The sequence below is a fragment of the Carlito syrichta genome, unplaced genomic scaffold, assembly GCF_000164805.1.
Source record: "Carlito syrichta isolate Samal-C Ts95f unplaced genomic scaffold, Tarsius_syrichta-2.0.1 Scaffold303115, whole genome shotgun sequence".
In the NCBI taxonomy this organism is placed as follows: domain Eukaryota; kingdom Metazoa; phylum Chordata; class Mammalia; order Primates; family Tarsiidae; genus Carlito; species Carlito syrichta.
This window is the reverse complement of record NW_007247211.1, coordinates 132,823-147,951: the sequence shown is the minus strand read 5'-3', so window position 1 is coordinate 147,951 and position 15,129 is coordinate 132,823. Positions and strand designations below refer to the sequence as shown.

At 46.7% G+C, this 15,129-nt stretch overlaps 1 protein-coding gene across 1 annotated transcript in view; it reads left to right on the top strand.

Annotated features, from left to right (window-relative positions):
- TTC9 (tetratricopeptide repeat domain 9) overlaps positions 1–14,619 on the top strand; it is a gene marked incomplete at its 5' end in the record, with an annotated part of 36,862 nt that extends 22,243 nt beyond the window's left edge. Inside the window, 2 exons of the mRNA XM_008057744.1 lie at positions 2,137–2,268; positions 14,428–14,619. Of these exons, the coding sequence (XP_008055935.1) occupies positions 2,137–2,216 (80 nt within the window). The remainder of the gene's footprint in view (positions 1–2,136; positions 2,269–14,427) is intronic.
- Between the last annotated feature and the right edge of the window lie 510 nt (positions 14,620–15,129).

Below are 15,129 nucleotides of genomic sequence, written 5' to 3'. Positions count from 1 at the left end.
AAATTAGTCAGGCATGGTGGTGTGCACCTGTGGTTCCTGCTACTTGGGAGACTGAGGTGAAAGTATTGTCTGAGCCCAGAAGGTCAAGGCTGTGGTAGCCACGATCACTGCGACTGTACTCCAGCCTGGGCAACAGAATGAGACTCAACTCAAAAATAAATAAACAAACAAACAAAATAAATAAATCAGCTGGGGTGGTGGCTTACACCTATAGTACCAGCTACTCAGAAGCCTGAGACAGGAGGATCGCCTGAGCCCAGGAGTTCGAGGATGTGGTGAACTAGGATCACGCCACTGCACTCCAGCCTGGGCCATAGATTGAGATCCCATCTCTTAAAAAATAAAAGGAAATTACTGCCTTCAAAAAGCTGATATTATCATGGCTTACTGTCCATTATAATATAAGTGGGGAGGAGAGGACAGGAGCCAAGGAGGGGCTCCCCACTGGGGGTACCTGGAAACCACCAGTACATAGGCAGATGGACAGCGGAGGGATGTGACGCTTAACCGTGGTTATACCATGAAGGAAACAAAGCAGTATAGAGGGATCGGGAGTTAAAGGGTGGTCAGACAGAGCCTCTCTGAGGATTTGAACAATGACTTTGACTTGATGTTGCCCTTGTTCGTATGATTCTTTTTTTTCCCTTCCAAGAAGTCTTTACAAACTTTAGGGTCCATTTGAAAGTGTACAAGTGCATACTTTTTAATTCTTTTTTTTCTTTTTGAGTCAGGATCTCACTCTGGCACCCAGGCTGGAGTGCAATGGTTCAATCACACTCACTGCAGCCTCGACTTGGGCTCAGGTGATCCTCCTGCCTCAGCTTCCCGAGTATCTGGGACTACAGACACATGCCACCACCTCCAGCTAATTTTTTTTTTTTTTTTTAGAGACAGGGTCTTGCTATGTTGCTCAGGCTGGTCTTGAATTCCTGTACTCAAGCAATCCTCCCTCCTTGGCCTCCCAAAGTGCTGGGATTACAGGCATGAGCCAATGCTCCTGTTCCTTTTAAATCCGGTCTTTTTTAGGTACACTCATCTATTTGTATGTCTTGTGGGTTGTTTTCAGTGTATATAAATTGTGTCTGACCAACTATACTGTCAGCAGCTTGAAAACTAAGAGCGAGACTCATTCAGCAGAAATTTCTGGAGCACTTGCTGTATGCCAGCACTGTTCTGAAGGCTATGCCTGGTATTTTTGAACATGATACAGCTTTCATTTCTACTTCAGGAAGGACTGTCCCCAGCAGCCCGGAAACTCTTGTGTTCTGGCAGGTGCAGAACTAAGCAGTTGTTCTGTGTCATGCCCCCTCACTCAATTGGAGACAGGGAGTGGAGGAAACACCCCACGTCTTGGTGAGGTGGTTGTCTGACCCCACTTATAAGAACAAAATTAAGACAAGGAAGCCAAGTCATTTAAAACTTTTCAAGTTTAAACCATCACATTCAGCCAACATGCACTGAGCACTGTCTGAAGTGCATTTTGGTATATCTGTGTTGGTCTTCACAGCAAGTACATGAGACAACTGCTGTGGTCCCTGGAGAGACCAGCTCTGGAGCCAGACACACATTTGCTCTGAGTCTCCTTGGGCAGCTTCCCTAGTCTCTCCAGGTTCCAGTCTTCCCTTTTGTCACAGGGAGGAGGATGAGTCATGCCTTGCAGGATTGCAGTGGCAATTAAATGAGATCATGAAGGTTAAAATTCTGGCACAAAGTAGGGTTCAAAAACAGAAGTCGTCTCTTGCAGATGGGACAGGAGACAGAGGGGTCAGTCTCTTGCCTGAGGTTAAACTCCAAGCAAGGTCTCATCCAACTGTGTTGACTTGGAAGCCCCTGTGATCTGCTGCTGCCTAGAAAGAAGGAAAGCGAGCAATTCTCTGTCCCCTCCTTTCCTCTGTCCTCTGGGTTGTGGCAACCTCTCCACCTGTGCTGAGGGAAGGTCATGAAGGAGAAGGCGATATCTAGGCATCCTCCCTGCTACCCAACAGGCAGAAGGACAAGGTGGATGGTGGCAGAGGGACGTGGCAGATGGGCCTGTCCTGTCCGCCACCTGCCAACCATCCATGCCTGGCTCCGTGGAGCCCCTCTGTGTCCCTGCCGGGGCCCTCACCAGGCCCCTGAGCGTGTCTCTCTCCCCAGACACCAACGTAATCCGGTACATCCAGCTGACGGAGATGAAGCTCAGCAGATGCTCCCAGCGGGACAAGGATGCCATGTGACACGGGGCCTCTGCAGGGCTGCACCACTCGGCCGGGGGCCCCGGTACCCCAGGTAGGGAGCCCCTTCCTGGGTTCTGTCCTTTCCTCTCCGTTCCTTCCGTCCCCCCTTATCCCTCCTGTTGTGCCCCCACGCTCTACTTTCAGCGCAAAACAGAGAGAATGCGAGTTTGGAAGCTGGTGGGTCGCACAGATGGTGATGTCCTCTTCTTGGGCAGGCCCGCGGCTGAGGGGAGGCTTGTGACTGGGAGCCTTGTGACTGGGGAGGCCACAGTGGTTGTGACGTTGGTTGGTGCTTCGGACAGCACCAGAGCCTGGCAGGTGCATTGCCCTGACGGTTGCGGGTGCGGTCCAGCCCCTCCATGCCCACCCCACAGACCCGAGCATCTCCAGGTGACTGTCACACACCCAGGGTCAAGGCAGATGCCAGCAGCAATGGTTGCACCAACTTGGAGACTGTGAATTTGTACGCTGGAGCCCCATCCCCAGCACCCTGGTCCCTGCTTCCCCATCCCCCAACTTGCTGTCTTGGCTTATGCTTTCTCTGCTCTCCCCCGGGGGCCCAAGACTCTGCCAGGGTTCACATGCCACTAAAGCCCACTCCTGTGTCCTCTGACCACACTCATTGCCCCTCCACTCCCACCCGCAGGCAGTTGTGACACAGAAGGGTAGGGTGACTTGGGCCAAGACTTGGGGCTGGGCAGAGCATGCAGGTGGTCAGGGAGGGAGGAGTATGGCCCGTGCAGTGGGGATTGAGCCAGGGACTTGGAGCGCACTGAGTGTAAATACAGAGAGATTCACAGGGGCTACCCTGGTATCTGCTGGCTGTGCCTGCTCCCTCCCCACCCTCAGCTCGAGCAGGGTGGGACTTCCCCCAGCCCCTGCACTTACCTGATTGTCCCTTGGTATGCAGTGTGGGCTGAAACCTTTGTGCTTTCATGAGTGGGCCAGGGTCGTGAACTTTGTGGGAACCTGTTCACTCTGTTTTTGATGAAATTATCTGAACTAATATCTAGCACATAAAATGTATTCAACACATATCTGTTGAATGAATACATGATGACCGCAGACTGGCTCTCCTGCCTTAAAGAATTTCATCACAGCCTCGTCTCCTGGTGTCTGTGCCCTACGTGCTGTGCCGCGTTGCTTCTGTCAAATGAGACACATTCACCGAGGGCATACTGTTTGCCCGTCATTGTGCAATAGACAACGGGACGTGGACAGATTCCCAGTCTTCTGGGAGACGGAAGAGCTGAGACATGCACAGGAGATGGTTACCAATGACACCTTTAATTTATATGATGCTTTAAAATTTCCAGAGCACTTTCATGTATTTTTTCGTGTGATTAGTGGAAAAGACAATATTGTACAAAATTAAAATTATATACAGATGCAATAATGTTAATAGTTAGGATTTATTAAATGCACTGTCTTAAGATCTTTACATGTACAATCTCATTTCTTTCATGAAGTTACCCCATGAGATACTGTTCCCATTTCATGGGTGAGAAATCAGAAAGCCAGAACTGGTGTGTCATCCTGAGGCTTCATGGCTGTGAGTGACATGGCCAGATTTGAGCCAGGTCTGTCTGACTCCAGAGCGCTAGCTGGCAATTACTCTCCACCTGGTTGCCTCTCCATACCTATTACATTGGGCACTTAGAGTCATCGAAAATGGGACAATATGCATTAACCTGAATCACATCCACCCAGTCAGTGAGATGTGTGGGCCTCCCTTTCTATCTACCCAAGGCCAAAAAAGACTACAGGCCGAATCCCTAATGGTCAGAGCAGCAACAAGCCAGGAAAAGTCAGCTAAGACCCAGCAGTTACTCTGTGTATTACTGAAGGAGGCAGTCCATATCCGAACAACTTGCCTGGCATCCTCTCCCCAGCCCCAGCACTGCAGAAGGGTCACAGTTCCAGGTGGAGACTGAAGAAAACACACCTAAATGCGGGTTGCTTATGAGGAGGCTGCACCCCGGCAGGATTCAGTCCCAGCCGAGGACCCAGAACCAGCAGCAGCACAGGTTATATTCACAGGCCTCCCCAAGGCGGTCAATGGGGGCTGCAGGAAGGTTCTAGGAATATCCAGGGGGCTGCAGTCACTCACCTATAGCTCACCCTCTGGGGAACAGGAAGGGAAGACAGCTGCCACATTCCCCCCATCCCTACCCTCGACTTCTCTCTGCCCTATTCCTTCCCAATGGTTTCACAGGACCCTAACCCAGGGCTTCCAGAAGCCGAACATGGGCAGACCCTCGTATTCCCAAGCCTCCAGCTCAGCAAGTTTGTGAGTTGCAAACTGTTAGGATCTGAATGCTGGCTGTGCACAATGGCTCACACTTGTAACCCTTGGCATTTTGGGAGGCTGCGGTGGGCAGATTGCTTGAGGCCAGGAGTTTGAGGTCTTGCAACATGGCAAGACCTCGTGTTACAAAAAATAAAAGAATCAGCTGGGTGTGGTGGCCTGTGCCTGTAGTCCCAGCTACTTGGGAGGCTGAGGTGAAAGGATTGCCTGAGCCATGACCATGCCACTGCACTCCAGTCTGGACAACAGAGTAAGATCCCAACTCAAAAAAAAAAAAAATCTGAGGCTGGTGATGAGGTCATAGGTGACCCACAGAGCTTCTTATCTTAGAAGATGAGGTCAGAGGGGCCTACAGAACCAGTTCAAGCTGGCAGGGGTTTCCTGTGGTTCTCACACATCAGGCAGGACTCAGGATCAGCATGGAGGCAGGAGGGAGGTGTTGCTTAGATGTGTGTGCTGGGACAGGGCTGGAGGGTTGAGGTTAGGATTGTTGCCATCCCAAGGAGGAAGGTTGAAAACCAGAACCAGGTGAGAACAGCCTCTCAGAACCTCCTGGAACACGTGCACGGGCCACCTGCTTGTTTGGTGACTTAGACACGCATGCTTGTTAGAACTTCCTTCACTGTGACCTGAAGTTAAGTGATCCCAGAGAAAAAAGCACTGAGCACTGGCGGATGCCTGGGGTGGCAGGGATGCATTTCTGTGTGTCCAGCAGAGACTTCTGAGAGCTATTAAGCAAAATCAGGCCCACTTGCCTTTCTAGATCTTACACTTCCCTCTCATCGCCCCTTCCCAAAACAAGCCCTGTGACTCACATATACACTTTGTGGATGTCACTGCTGAATTGCATAGCGGGAGTGCTACCTACATTATCATCTTCTGCCTGGACTTTTGTGATAGGCTCTTCGGGGGAAAATTAGACACTTTTTGTCTAATTATAAAAGTGTCACAAGTATAATGTAGACAATTTTAGAAAAAAAATGTTTAAAAAGAACATAATCTAATCCAAAATCCCACCACCCAAGACAAACATGTTTACCCTTTAGATTATACCTTCCAGTTCTTTTTGGTATTAATATACATGTGCACTTGCACAGCTGTATTTTTTTTTATAAACAAAATCTGGATGGCATTGTATATACTCTTTAACAACTTACTTTTCAAATATATATTTATATTTTTTAAATATGACTTGGTCCGGTGGCTCACACCTGTAATCCCAGCACTTTGGGAAGCTGAGGCTGCAGGATCACTTGAGCCCAGGAGTTAGAGACCAGCCTGGGCAACATAGTGCAACCTCGTCTCTACAAAAAAAATGTAAAAAGTAGCCAGGTGTGGTGACACACGACCGAGTAGTCTCAGCTACTCGGAAGGATTGCCTGAGCCCAGCAGGTTGAGGCTGTGGTGGCTGTGATTGTGCCCCTGCACTCTAGTCTGGGCAACAGAGTGAGACCCCAACTCAAAAAAAAAAAAAACAAACTTAAAATATGTAATACATACATAGATCCAAAATCCAGAAAGTATACAGTGCTTCCATGGTGATAAGTCAGTTCCTTTCCCCTGACTGCCAGCATTCAGTTTCCCTCCAATCTCCTGTACATCCTTCTGGAGATGCTTACGCGTTCTCAAACACGTGTGTGTATATCCTTTTATCACACACAAGAGGTGGCATATTGGATGCTTTTTTTCTTTTTTTTGCCCCTTCTGTTCCTCAATACACCGTGAGCATTTTCTGCACATCTCTCAAACTTCCCTGACAGTATCTTCCTCACATGGAGGGACCCTCATTTTGTAATCAATCCCCAGAGAGGGATTATTTCACTTCTTCCCAATCTTTATTGTAAATAATGTTGCAGCAGACATTCTTGTAGCTAAATTTTGCACATGTCTATGACTATTTCCTTAGGATCAAAGCCAAGAAGAGACTTGCTTGGCTATTTTTAAGAATTTTGATACAGGTTGCCAGCTGCCCTCCAGGAAGTTTGTACCAAGACCCTCACCAGTGTGGAGCCCTGGGGGTCCTTGCTTCCTGCACCCTGACAGACACTGGGCATTCTCACTTATCAAGTCTTTGCCAACTTGATGGTCAAAATCACAGTCTGTCAATGTTATTTTAACTCGCTATTTTAACTTTCTTTGGTTATTAGTGAATAACATTTTCGTGTGCTTGTTGACCATGTGTACTTCTTGCTTCGTGAATTTTCTATTTATGTGATATGGGTGTGTTTATTATCAACTTGTAACTTTATTAAGAATGTTATTTTTGTCAAGAAATGCTGCAAATATGCTTTCCAAGTGCTCTGCTTTCAAATTTTGTTTACGGTGCTTTTTGACATACATAAATTCTTAATTCTGCAATTAACTCACTTCTTTATGACCAGCTTCACCCGCCTGTAGGGCATTCTCTCATTTCTGTCAGAGGGGCCTTCTCAGACACGAGCTGATCACGTTGCTCCACAACTCACAAGGCTTGAAGGGCACCTCATCCCTTTCAGAATAAGACCGAACTCCTAGCATAATGCATGTGGTCTTTCATGTTTTTTCTCCCCTGGTTTTTCCAGGCTTACCTCCTGGCCCTCTTTCCAAGGTGTCCTGCACTCCACACTGCATGGCCTCTTGGGATGGTTCCTTCTGCCTCGTTGGCCATTCCTTACCCCTTCAGCCCTCACGTGGCCTTGCTACCTCCTACTGCCCATGACCCGGGATCATAGCTCAAAAGTCGTCCTTGGTCCTTTAGCCTGTACCCTTAAGTCAACACAAGCCTCTGTCTGTCTAGTATCTGCCACAGCAGATTGGAGTTTCCAGTTTTCACCATTTCTTCCACTATCTGGGTGTCCCTCAAGGCAGGTGCCATGATGTGCTCATTTCTGTAACCAGGGTGTGCAGCACAGAACCTGGCACGTTGTAAATACAGTGCTCAAAAGCTGTTGGCATGGAACCTGGAATGAGTGAATAATGGATGCTGTGGCAAATGTCACTTGAGGCAAAGGCAGGGCTAGACCAGATCTGTGCTTCTGAGAAAGACATCTTGGGAGACTTGGGGGGGAAGAGAAGCCGTGTGGCCCAGCCCTGTGCTTTCCGAGACATCAGAATCACTTGGAAGAGCTTTTTAGAAATGCATCATCTCAGGCTCTGCCTTAGACCCGCAGAGTGAGACTCAGGGGACAACCCCCAGGGGACTATAGTGTCTGAACATCCAGAAGAGTTTCTGATGACCAGCCAGGTAAAGGGGCTGCTACTGAGGTGACCAGCAGACAGACTTCAGAGCACCCGACTCCATCATTTCAAGCCATGTGAGCTTTTAGAGTGGATGGATAGAGTTTTGAACATCTACTAGCTGTGTGACTCTGAGGCAGCTGCTTAACTTTTCTGACCCTATTTCCCTTGCCAATATGTGGGGATCTGTTGTACCCTTTAAAAGGGTGGTGGGAGGATTAAGAAATAACTACCTCTTTGCTTGATGCCTGGGAGAGAACAAGCACAATAAACATCCAGCTTCTTCCCCCACCCTCCTTGGCCTCAGTTTCCTCACATGAGTGTGCCTGCTCATACTCTGTGTTCGCCTTCCACATCCCCCTCTCTGCTCTCTGGGAGGAAGGGAACCTCCCAACAGGCCCTTGGGTTACGCTCTGATCAGACAGGACATGTGCTGGAGGGTGGAGGCTGGAGGGACAGAGGACATCTCACACTCCATCCCACGCCCTCCCCAGCATGTCAGAAACCACAGCCACCCGCTGGGAGAATCCTGAGGGTTCTCAAAACTGGGTGTCTTCCAGCCACATCCACAGGTTAACAGCTATCTTCCCGACAGTCCACCCAGAGGCCAGTAGCCTCTGAGCTGCAAGGAGAAGTGACTGTCAGGAAACAGAGTGGCCATTGCCTGCCCTCCTTCGAGCGCCCTTGGCACCCCTGTCATATGTCTCAGAGAAGGAGAGACAAGATGCTATGACAGCTGATCGGCTGCTCTGCGATGTCCTCCTCCCCGTTCCCACTGCCTGCCCGCTGTCCCACCAGCCCAGGGTGGCAGTGGAAGTCGGGAAATGCATCCAGCCCACCAGGCACGACAGAGTCCGAATGACCGAGTCAGCAGGAAAAGCCCCACTCTAAACAGATTGAAACTGGATTCTATTAAAAACCATACTCAGCAAGGTCTTGACGATTCATATTTGCTAAGACATGGCGGAGGCGTGGAGTGGGTGCAGCCCCTGAGGAAGGTTGGAAGCTCAGCTGTTCACTGTTGAATTGTTTGTCTGGAACAGAGCCTGCATTTGAAACCTAGACTTGACTGATTTCCAAAATTGCACAGGAAATTAGGACTGGATGGAAGCTTGGCACTCAGTAGTTCAATCCTTGTGTCCTGAAGATGAAAGCTCAAGGCCAGAGAAGGTTAAAAAACGTAGTCAAGGTCACACATCTAGTACGTAACAAAGCCAGAACTGGAACTCAGGTCAGTATCCTGAAAACAAACTTAATACTCTTTCCACTGAAACAAAACACACACACGCACGCACGCACACACACACACACACATGCATATACACATACACACACGCGCGCGTGTGTGTGTGTGTGTGTGTGTGTGTGTGTGTGTGTGTGTGTGTGTTTAGTCAAAGTCTCACTCTGTCCACCCAGGCTAGCTACCACAGCCTCAACCTGCTGTACTCAGGTGATCCTTCCACCTCAGTCTTCCAAGTAGCTGGGACTGCAGCATGCACCACCACACCCTGCTAATTTTTTGTAGAAAACAATTTATTGTAGAAACGAGGTCTCACCAAGTTGCCCAGGCTGGTCTCAAACCCCTAGGCTCAGTCCTCACACCTCTGCTGGGATTACAGGTGTGAGCCACCACACCCAGCTGAAATAGATATATATGTTATCGAAATATATGTATTTTAATGTTGTAAAATTATTTCCCTCTAAAGAAAGAAGGAACATAGTCCTCACTCACTCATTCTCTCAATATTTTTCATTCTGGTCACTTCAGTAGGTGGTTGACAAGGTACTGTTTCTTCTTGAGGGGCTTACAGTCTACAGGAAAGAAAAGTAAACAGGTAGTATCAGTTCTGTGTAGGAAATGTTGCTTAAAAAAGAATCATGGGAGCACATGGAAGGAGACATCTATCCCAATCCCAGAGGGTCTAGGAAGAACTTTCTAAGGGATGCCATGTGGTGGGAGAAGTGATGAGGGATGAGTAAGCTTCAGACCAGAGACGATGGCAACACTCACTTTTCTTCCTGGAGATGACATGAAAAGACTTGAGAGAATCGTCATAAGTTGTCTTTTTGCCTTTCTCCTGGTTTTTCATGCCTGTGCGCAGGCAGTGTCACTCTTACTACCTTTGTGGGCTCAGGAATGAAAAATCGCAGATGGCCCTGCAGGTTCTAACAGATTAAACCCCTTCTATGTGGAACAGTTTTCTCTAACTGCAATCAGAGCTCTTCAAGATTTGTGATTTCCACAACAGGGAGAATTCTAGAGCAAATTTCACAAATGTAGCCCCAGAGACCTATGTCACAATCAGACATAGTTCATTGTTTTATGTTCTTTTGTTTTCTCTAGTCTCAGCCCCTTTATTCTACAGAGCACATCCATTAGAGATATAATGTGACCACCTACATAATTTTAGATTTTTTAATAGTTGCATTTTTAAAAGTAAAAAGAAACAGGGAAAATTACTTTTATTAATATAGTCTAAGCAAAATTAAAAATTAAGAAAACAAAAAGAATAGGCCAGATGACGGTGGTTCGTGCTTGTAATTCCCAGCAATTTGGGAGGCTGAGGAGAGAGGATTTCTTGAGTTCAGGAGTTGGAGACCAGCTGTGTGACCTTGGGCAAGTCACCTCTCTTCTCCAGCCTCATCTTCCCCTTCTGTAAATGACAGCATTGGGCTCAGGTGTATGATCTTCAAGCGTCTTTCTCCATGTCTTATTTTTTAACTCTCTTATTTTTTAAATAAATTATAGGCCCTGTATCAGTTATAGGAAAAACTGAGGTTATCAGCTGGGGAAAATTGATTAAAAGCCTGGCTTTTTCATAGTGAACTGTAGGGCATAGTGTTTTCTGGACCACAACAGAAACTGTGACCTGAGCTCATGGAACAGTATAGTACAAGCCTCTTGGATGTCTACACCAGAACTTCAGAGAAAGCTCATGGTAAAAGCAAGCAACAGAGCATAGCAGGCTGGATGCAGTGGCTCATGCCTATAATCCCAGCACCTTAGAAGGTTGAGATGAGAGGATCGCTTGAGCCCACAAGTTTGAGACCAGCCTGGGCAACATAGCGAGACTTCATCTCTACAAAAAAAAATTTTTTAATTAGCCAGGCATGGTGGTAAGTGCCTGTAGTCCCAGCTACTCAGGAGACTGGAGGCAAGAGGATTGCCTGAGCCCAGGAGGTCAAGGCTGTGGTGAACCATGATTGTGCCACTGCACTCCAGCCTGGGTGACAGAGTGAGACTTCGACTCAAAAAAGAGAAAAAGAGAGAAATTGATATAAATGGAAAAATATAGTATTGTAACTTTTAAAAACACTAATGCAAAACAATTTTATTCCTACTAAATGTAATCATGTTGATTTCTGTCTTCTTAGCTTGTTGTAAACATTTCGGTCTTGATTCTGCCATTGTATCTGCTAATTTCCCCACCTTCGTGCCACGTGCACACCTGATCATCATTCTTCCATCCTTGATCCAACATAACACAAGACCAAAGATGGAGTCCAGGGGAACTTAACTAGAAACATCCCTTCAATGTCTAGGCTTGGGAGATGAGATGTGTCAAGGAAGCACCAGTTAAAAGGAGGCACAAGGAGACAAGCTGCATTTTGGAGAGGGCTGAATTCCACTTGGGATGTGTTGAAGAGGGATTTGGTGATGGGACTTACTGGTGGGATGTGTGCTGGGGAGAGGACAGGGCTCAGAGCAAGGTCTGAGAGTCACGTACATAGAAATGAGTGCTGGGCAAGTTAGGTGTCCAACAATAGATGAATAGATAAAGAAAATGTGGTATACACACACGATGGAATACTATTTAGCCACACAAAAATTAAATCCTGTCACTTCCAGAACGGGAAGTCATTGTGTTAAGTGAAATAAATGAGGAAGAGAAAACTAAACACTAAATGTTCTCACTTATGTGAAAGCTAACAAAAAGTTGATCTCATAGAAGTAAAAAATAGAACAGAAGATACTAGAGGTTTGGAAGGGAAGAGTGGGGTTATATTTGTTAAAGGACACAAAAATCAAGCTACATAGGGGAATAGGTTCTGTGTTCTGTGGCACTGTGTAGGTGACTGTAGTTAATACAAGGGGGGACCCCCCAAAAATCTGAAATTTATTGACAAAAAATTGTGTATTTATTCTTTTTTTTTTTTTGAGTCACCTTGAAAGTATTCTCCATTTGATGCAAGACACCTATCAAGATGCTTTTTTCACTGCTCAAAATAGTTTTGGAACTCATCCATTTTGATACCTTTTACTGCTTCTGCTGTTTTTTGTTTTACCTCTTCCACATCAGCAAAACATTTCCTTTTGAGGATTTTTTTCATCCAGGGAAACAAAGAAAAGTCACTCCAGGCAAGATTGGGTGAATAGGGAGGGTTGGGCATGGGGTCATGCTGTTTTTAGTCAAAAACTGATGAACACTCAGTGAGATGTGGGCAGTAGAATTGTAAATTACCTATCATGAAATGGGCAAACGTATTTGAAAGAATCTCAAAAAAAAAAATTCCACTGAAGCCAATGCAGCCTCTCGCAAAAACGTTGGCTGGTACACTGATGCTGATGGGTTCTTAGAACATTTTCCTAGCCAGGGAATCCTGTACTTCAACGGGCTTACATTCCAAAAAAAGGTAATTCCGGTTTCTTTTGGGTCCCTCCTCATGTATTGTTTCGAATAACTAGAAGGAAGATACTGAATGAGTCCAACACAAAGAAATGGTGAATGTCAGCCGGGCTCGGTGGCTCAGCCTGTAATCCCGCACTTTGGGAGGCTGAGGTGAGTGGATTGCCTGAGCCCGCTGGTTTGAGCCCCGGCTGGGCAACTTGGTGAGACCTCATCTCTACAATAAATCAAAAAATTAGCCGAGAGTGGTAGTGCGCGCCTGTAATTCCAGCTACTTGGAAGGCTGAGGCGGAAGGATCGCCGGAGCCCAGCAGGTCAAGGCTGCAGTGGCCGGGAGCAGCCACTGCACTCCAGTCTGGGTGACAGAGTGAGACTCCAACTCAAAAAAAAAAAAAAGAAAGAAAGAAATGGTCAATGTCTGAGACGATAGGAATGCCAATTACCCTGATCTGATCACTATGTACACCATGAATATGTGCAAATAAGTGATGTGGAGGGAATATAGAACCCCTCCCACCCAGGACAGAACCAAGGGCCGGGTCAGTTACCCACAGGAGAGGACCAGGCAAGTTTCCAAGGCCATCTAAGCAGTCTTGAACTAAAGCTCTTGTTTGGCCTGGTTTTATGTCTTGTTTTAATAAGTCCTAAATGGAGTCTGGCAGCCTATAAGCAAAATTATTTCCCTAGATTTAGAAGCAACAGGATTATGTGATCTTAGAGAGACTTAATTCCTTCCCTCACTCCTCATTCCTCCAACCTCAGGCACAGGCTGAGTGTGCGCTGGGAAGGAAGGAGGGGAGGGATGTTTGGAACATTTTGGTTCTTCTGATCTTTCAGAAGAGAACCCTGGTAAAGTAGAAGTCACCTTGGTAAAGTAGGCAGGTTCAACTAGGGAAACTTTAGGGTTGAAGGAAAGCTCCAAGCTTATTGATTTCTGCGGCAGGTGGTGCAAAACCATGCATGCAAGCAAAAACAAAAACAAAAACTACTTGCTTATCCTACTTCTTTTTGTATCTGTTTACGAATTCTTTCCAAATGTGAACACAAGAACCTGGTCATCGACCTATTCCACACAAGGAGGAGCAACCCTTCTTTTGATAACAACCTTATCAAAATATTTATTAAATGTTTGCTTTTTGATTCCTCTTGATTCAGCATGATAAGGCTTCTGTTCCTTTGACCCACAAGTAGGTTTAGCAATGCAAGTAAGCACATGAGACGTGTCTGGGGAAACTTGAACCTGGACCTACCATCTTCAACCGTGGGACCTGGAGCTAGTGGCGGGCCTCACATACCCCATTCTCAGCCACAAATGGGCAAAGGCAAGTCTGGAGTTCACAGGGTATCAGAATCACTCAGCCAACATCTACAAAAGTACATATGGTGGGGTTTTAGAAGCTGTATTTTTTTTTAGAAGCTAAAATTCCAATAGATTGGTATTTGGGAACCACTGAACTATTGTAGGATCTTTTACAGTTCTAATATCCCAGTTCTAATATCTAATATCTTTTACAGTTCTAGTATCTTAGCCAACTGCAAAGAGAATGGGTCCCTCCTGGTCTGTACAGAAGGACTTGAGAGAAGATGAGGGGGTGGAGTAGCTAACCATCAGTCTTAGTTACCAGTTCAGGGTATTCCAGCACTATAGAAACTTCTATGACAAGGAAATGAAGACATTAAAAAGGCATGCTGCTGGCACATAATCAAGTGTAAGCAAGGTACTAACACCTCATCCACGGTGGACCAAATGGTGCACCCTCTGAGCAGGAGGAAACTTAGGTCTCTGGGTAAAGGTCAGAGCTGGCTTTGAGCTTGCAGAGGGCAGCGTTAGCGTCTTCCTTCCCCTTCCACTCCTTACAGCCACAGCTACCTTTGGAGCCACTAAGACCCACTGTCTGAATTCTGCACTTTCCCAGGCTGGCACCAGCATCAAGTTAAAAGAACATGAGGTCCCTTGAAAACCCAGAAGAAGGAAGTGTTGAACAGAAGAGGAAAGGGAGCTAAGAGTCTGCTCAGTAAGCTAAAACCCTCTTTGCCAATCGTGTGGCTCACTTTGCAGGAGAGAAACTGAGGCACAGAGCAATGATGTGTCCAAGGAACCCTGATGGACACACGAGAGCTTCGTTGACTGACTCTCAATCCTTCTGGGATGCTCAGCAGAGATGTTACAGCCTCCCCAGGTCTGCCAAAATTTGTGTGAACTGATTCCCTGCCTCCCCTGACAGACGGCAGTAGGGGAATTTTTAATAAATCTATTAATAGAAATTATGCATTAGGGAATATCTAGTGAATCCATTGATACAGGAATTGTGTCTGGTGATTAAGTCTCATGCTGAATGTTGCTGATGTTATGGGTGTGTGTGTGTGTGTATGTGTGTGTGTGTGTGTGTGTGTGTGTGCATGTGTGTGTGTACGGCCACACCAAGAGCAGGAAGCTTGAATGTGTCAAAGGCACATTGGTAATACAGTTCCCTCCAACTATTACTCTGCATACAAAGACTATTCAAAGATAATAGCTGGGAGCAGTGGTTCTTGCCTATAATCCCAGCACTCTAGGAACCTGAGGCCGGAGGATTACTTGAGCCCAGGAATTCAAGACCAGTCTGGGCAACATAGTGAAGCCTCACCTCTACAAAAAAATTAGCTGGGTGTAGTGGCAATGCCTATGGTCCCAGCTATTTGAGAGACTGAGGTGAGACGACTACCTGAGCCCAGGAGGTCGAGGCTGTGGTGAGCCTTGATCATGCCACTGCACTCCAGC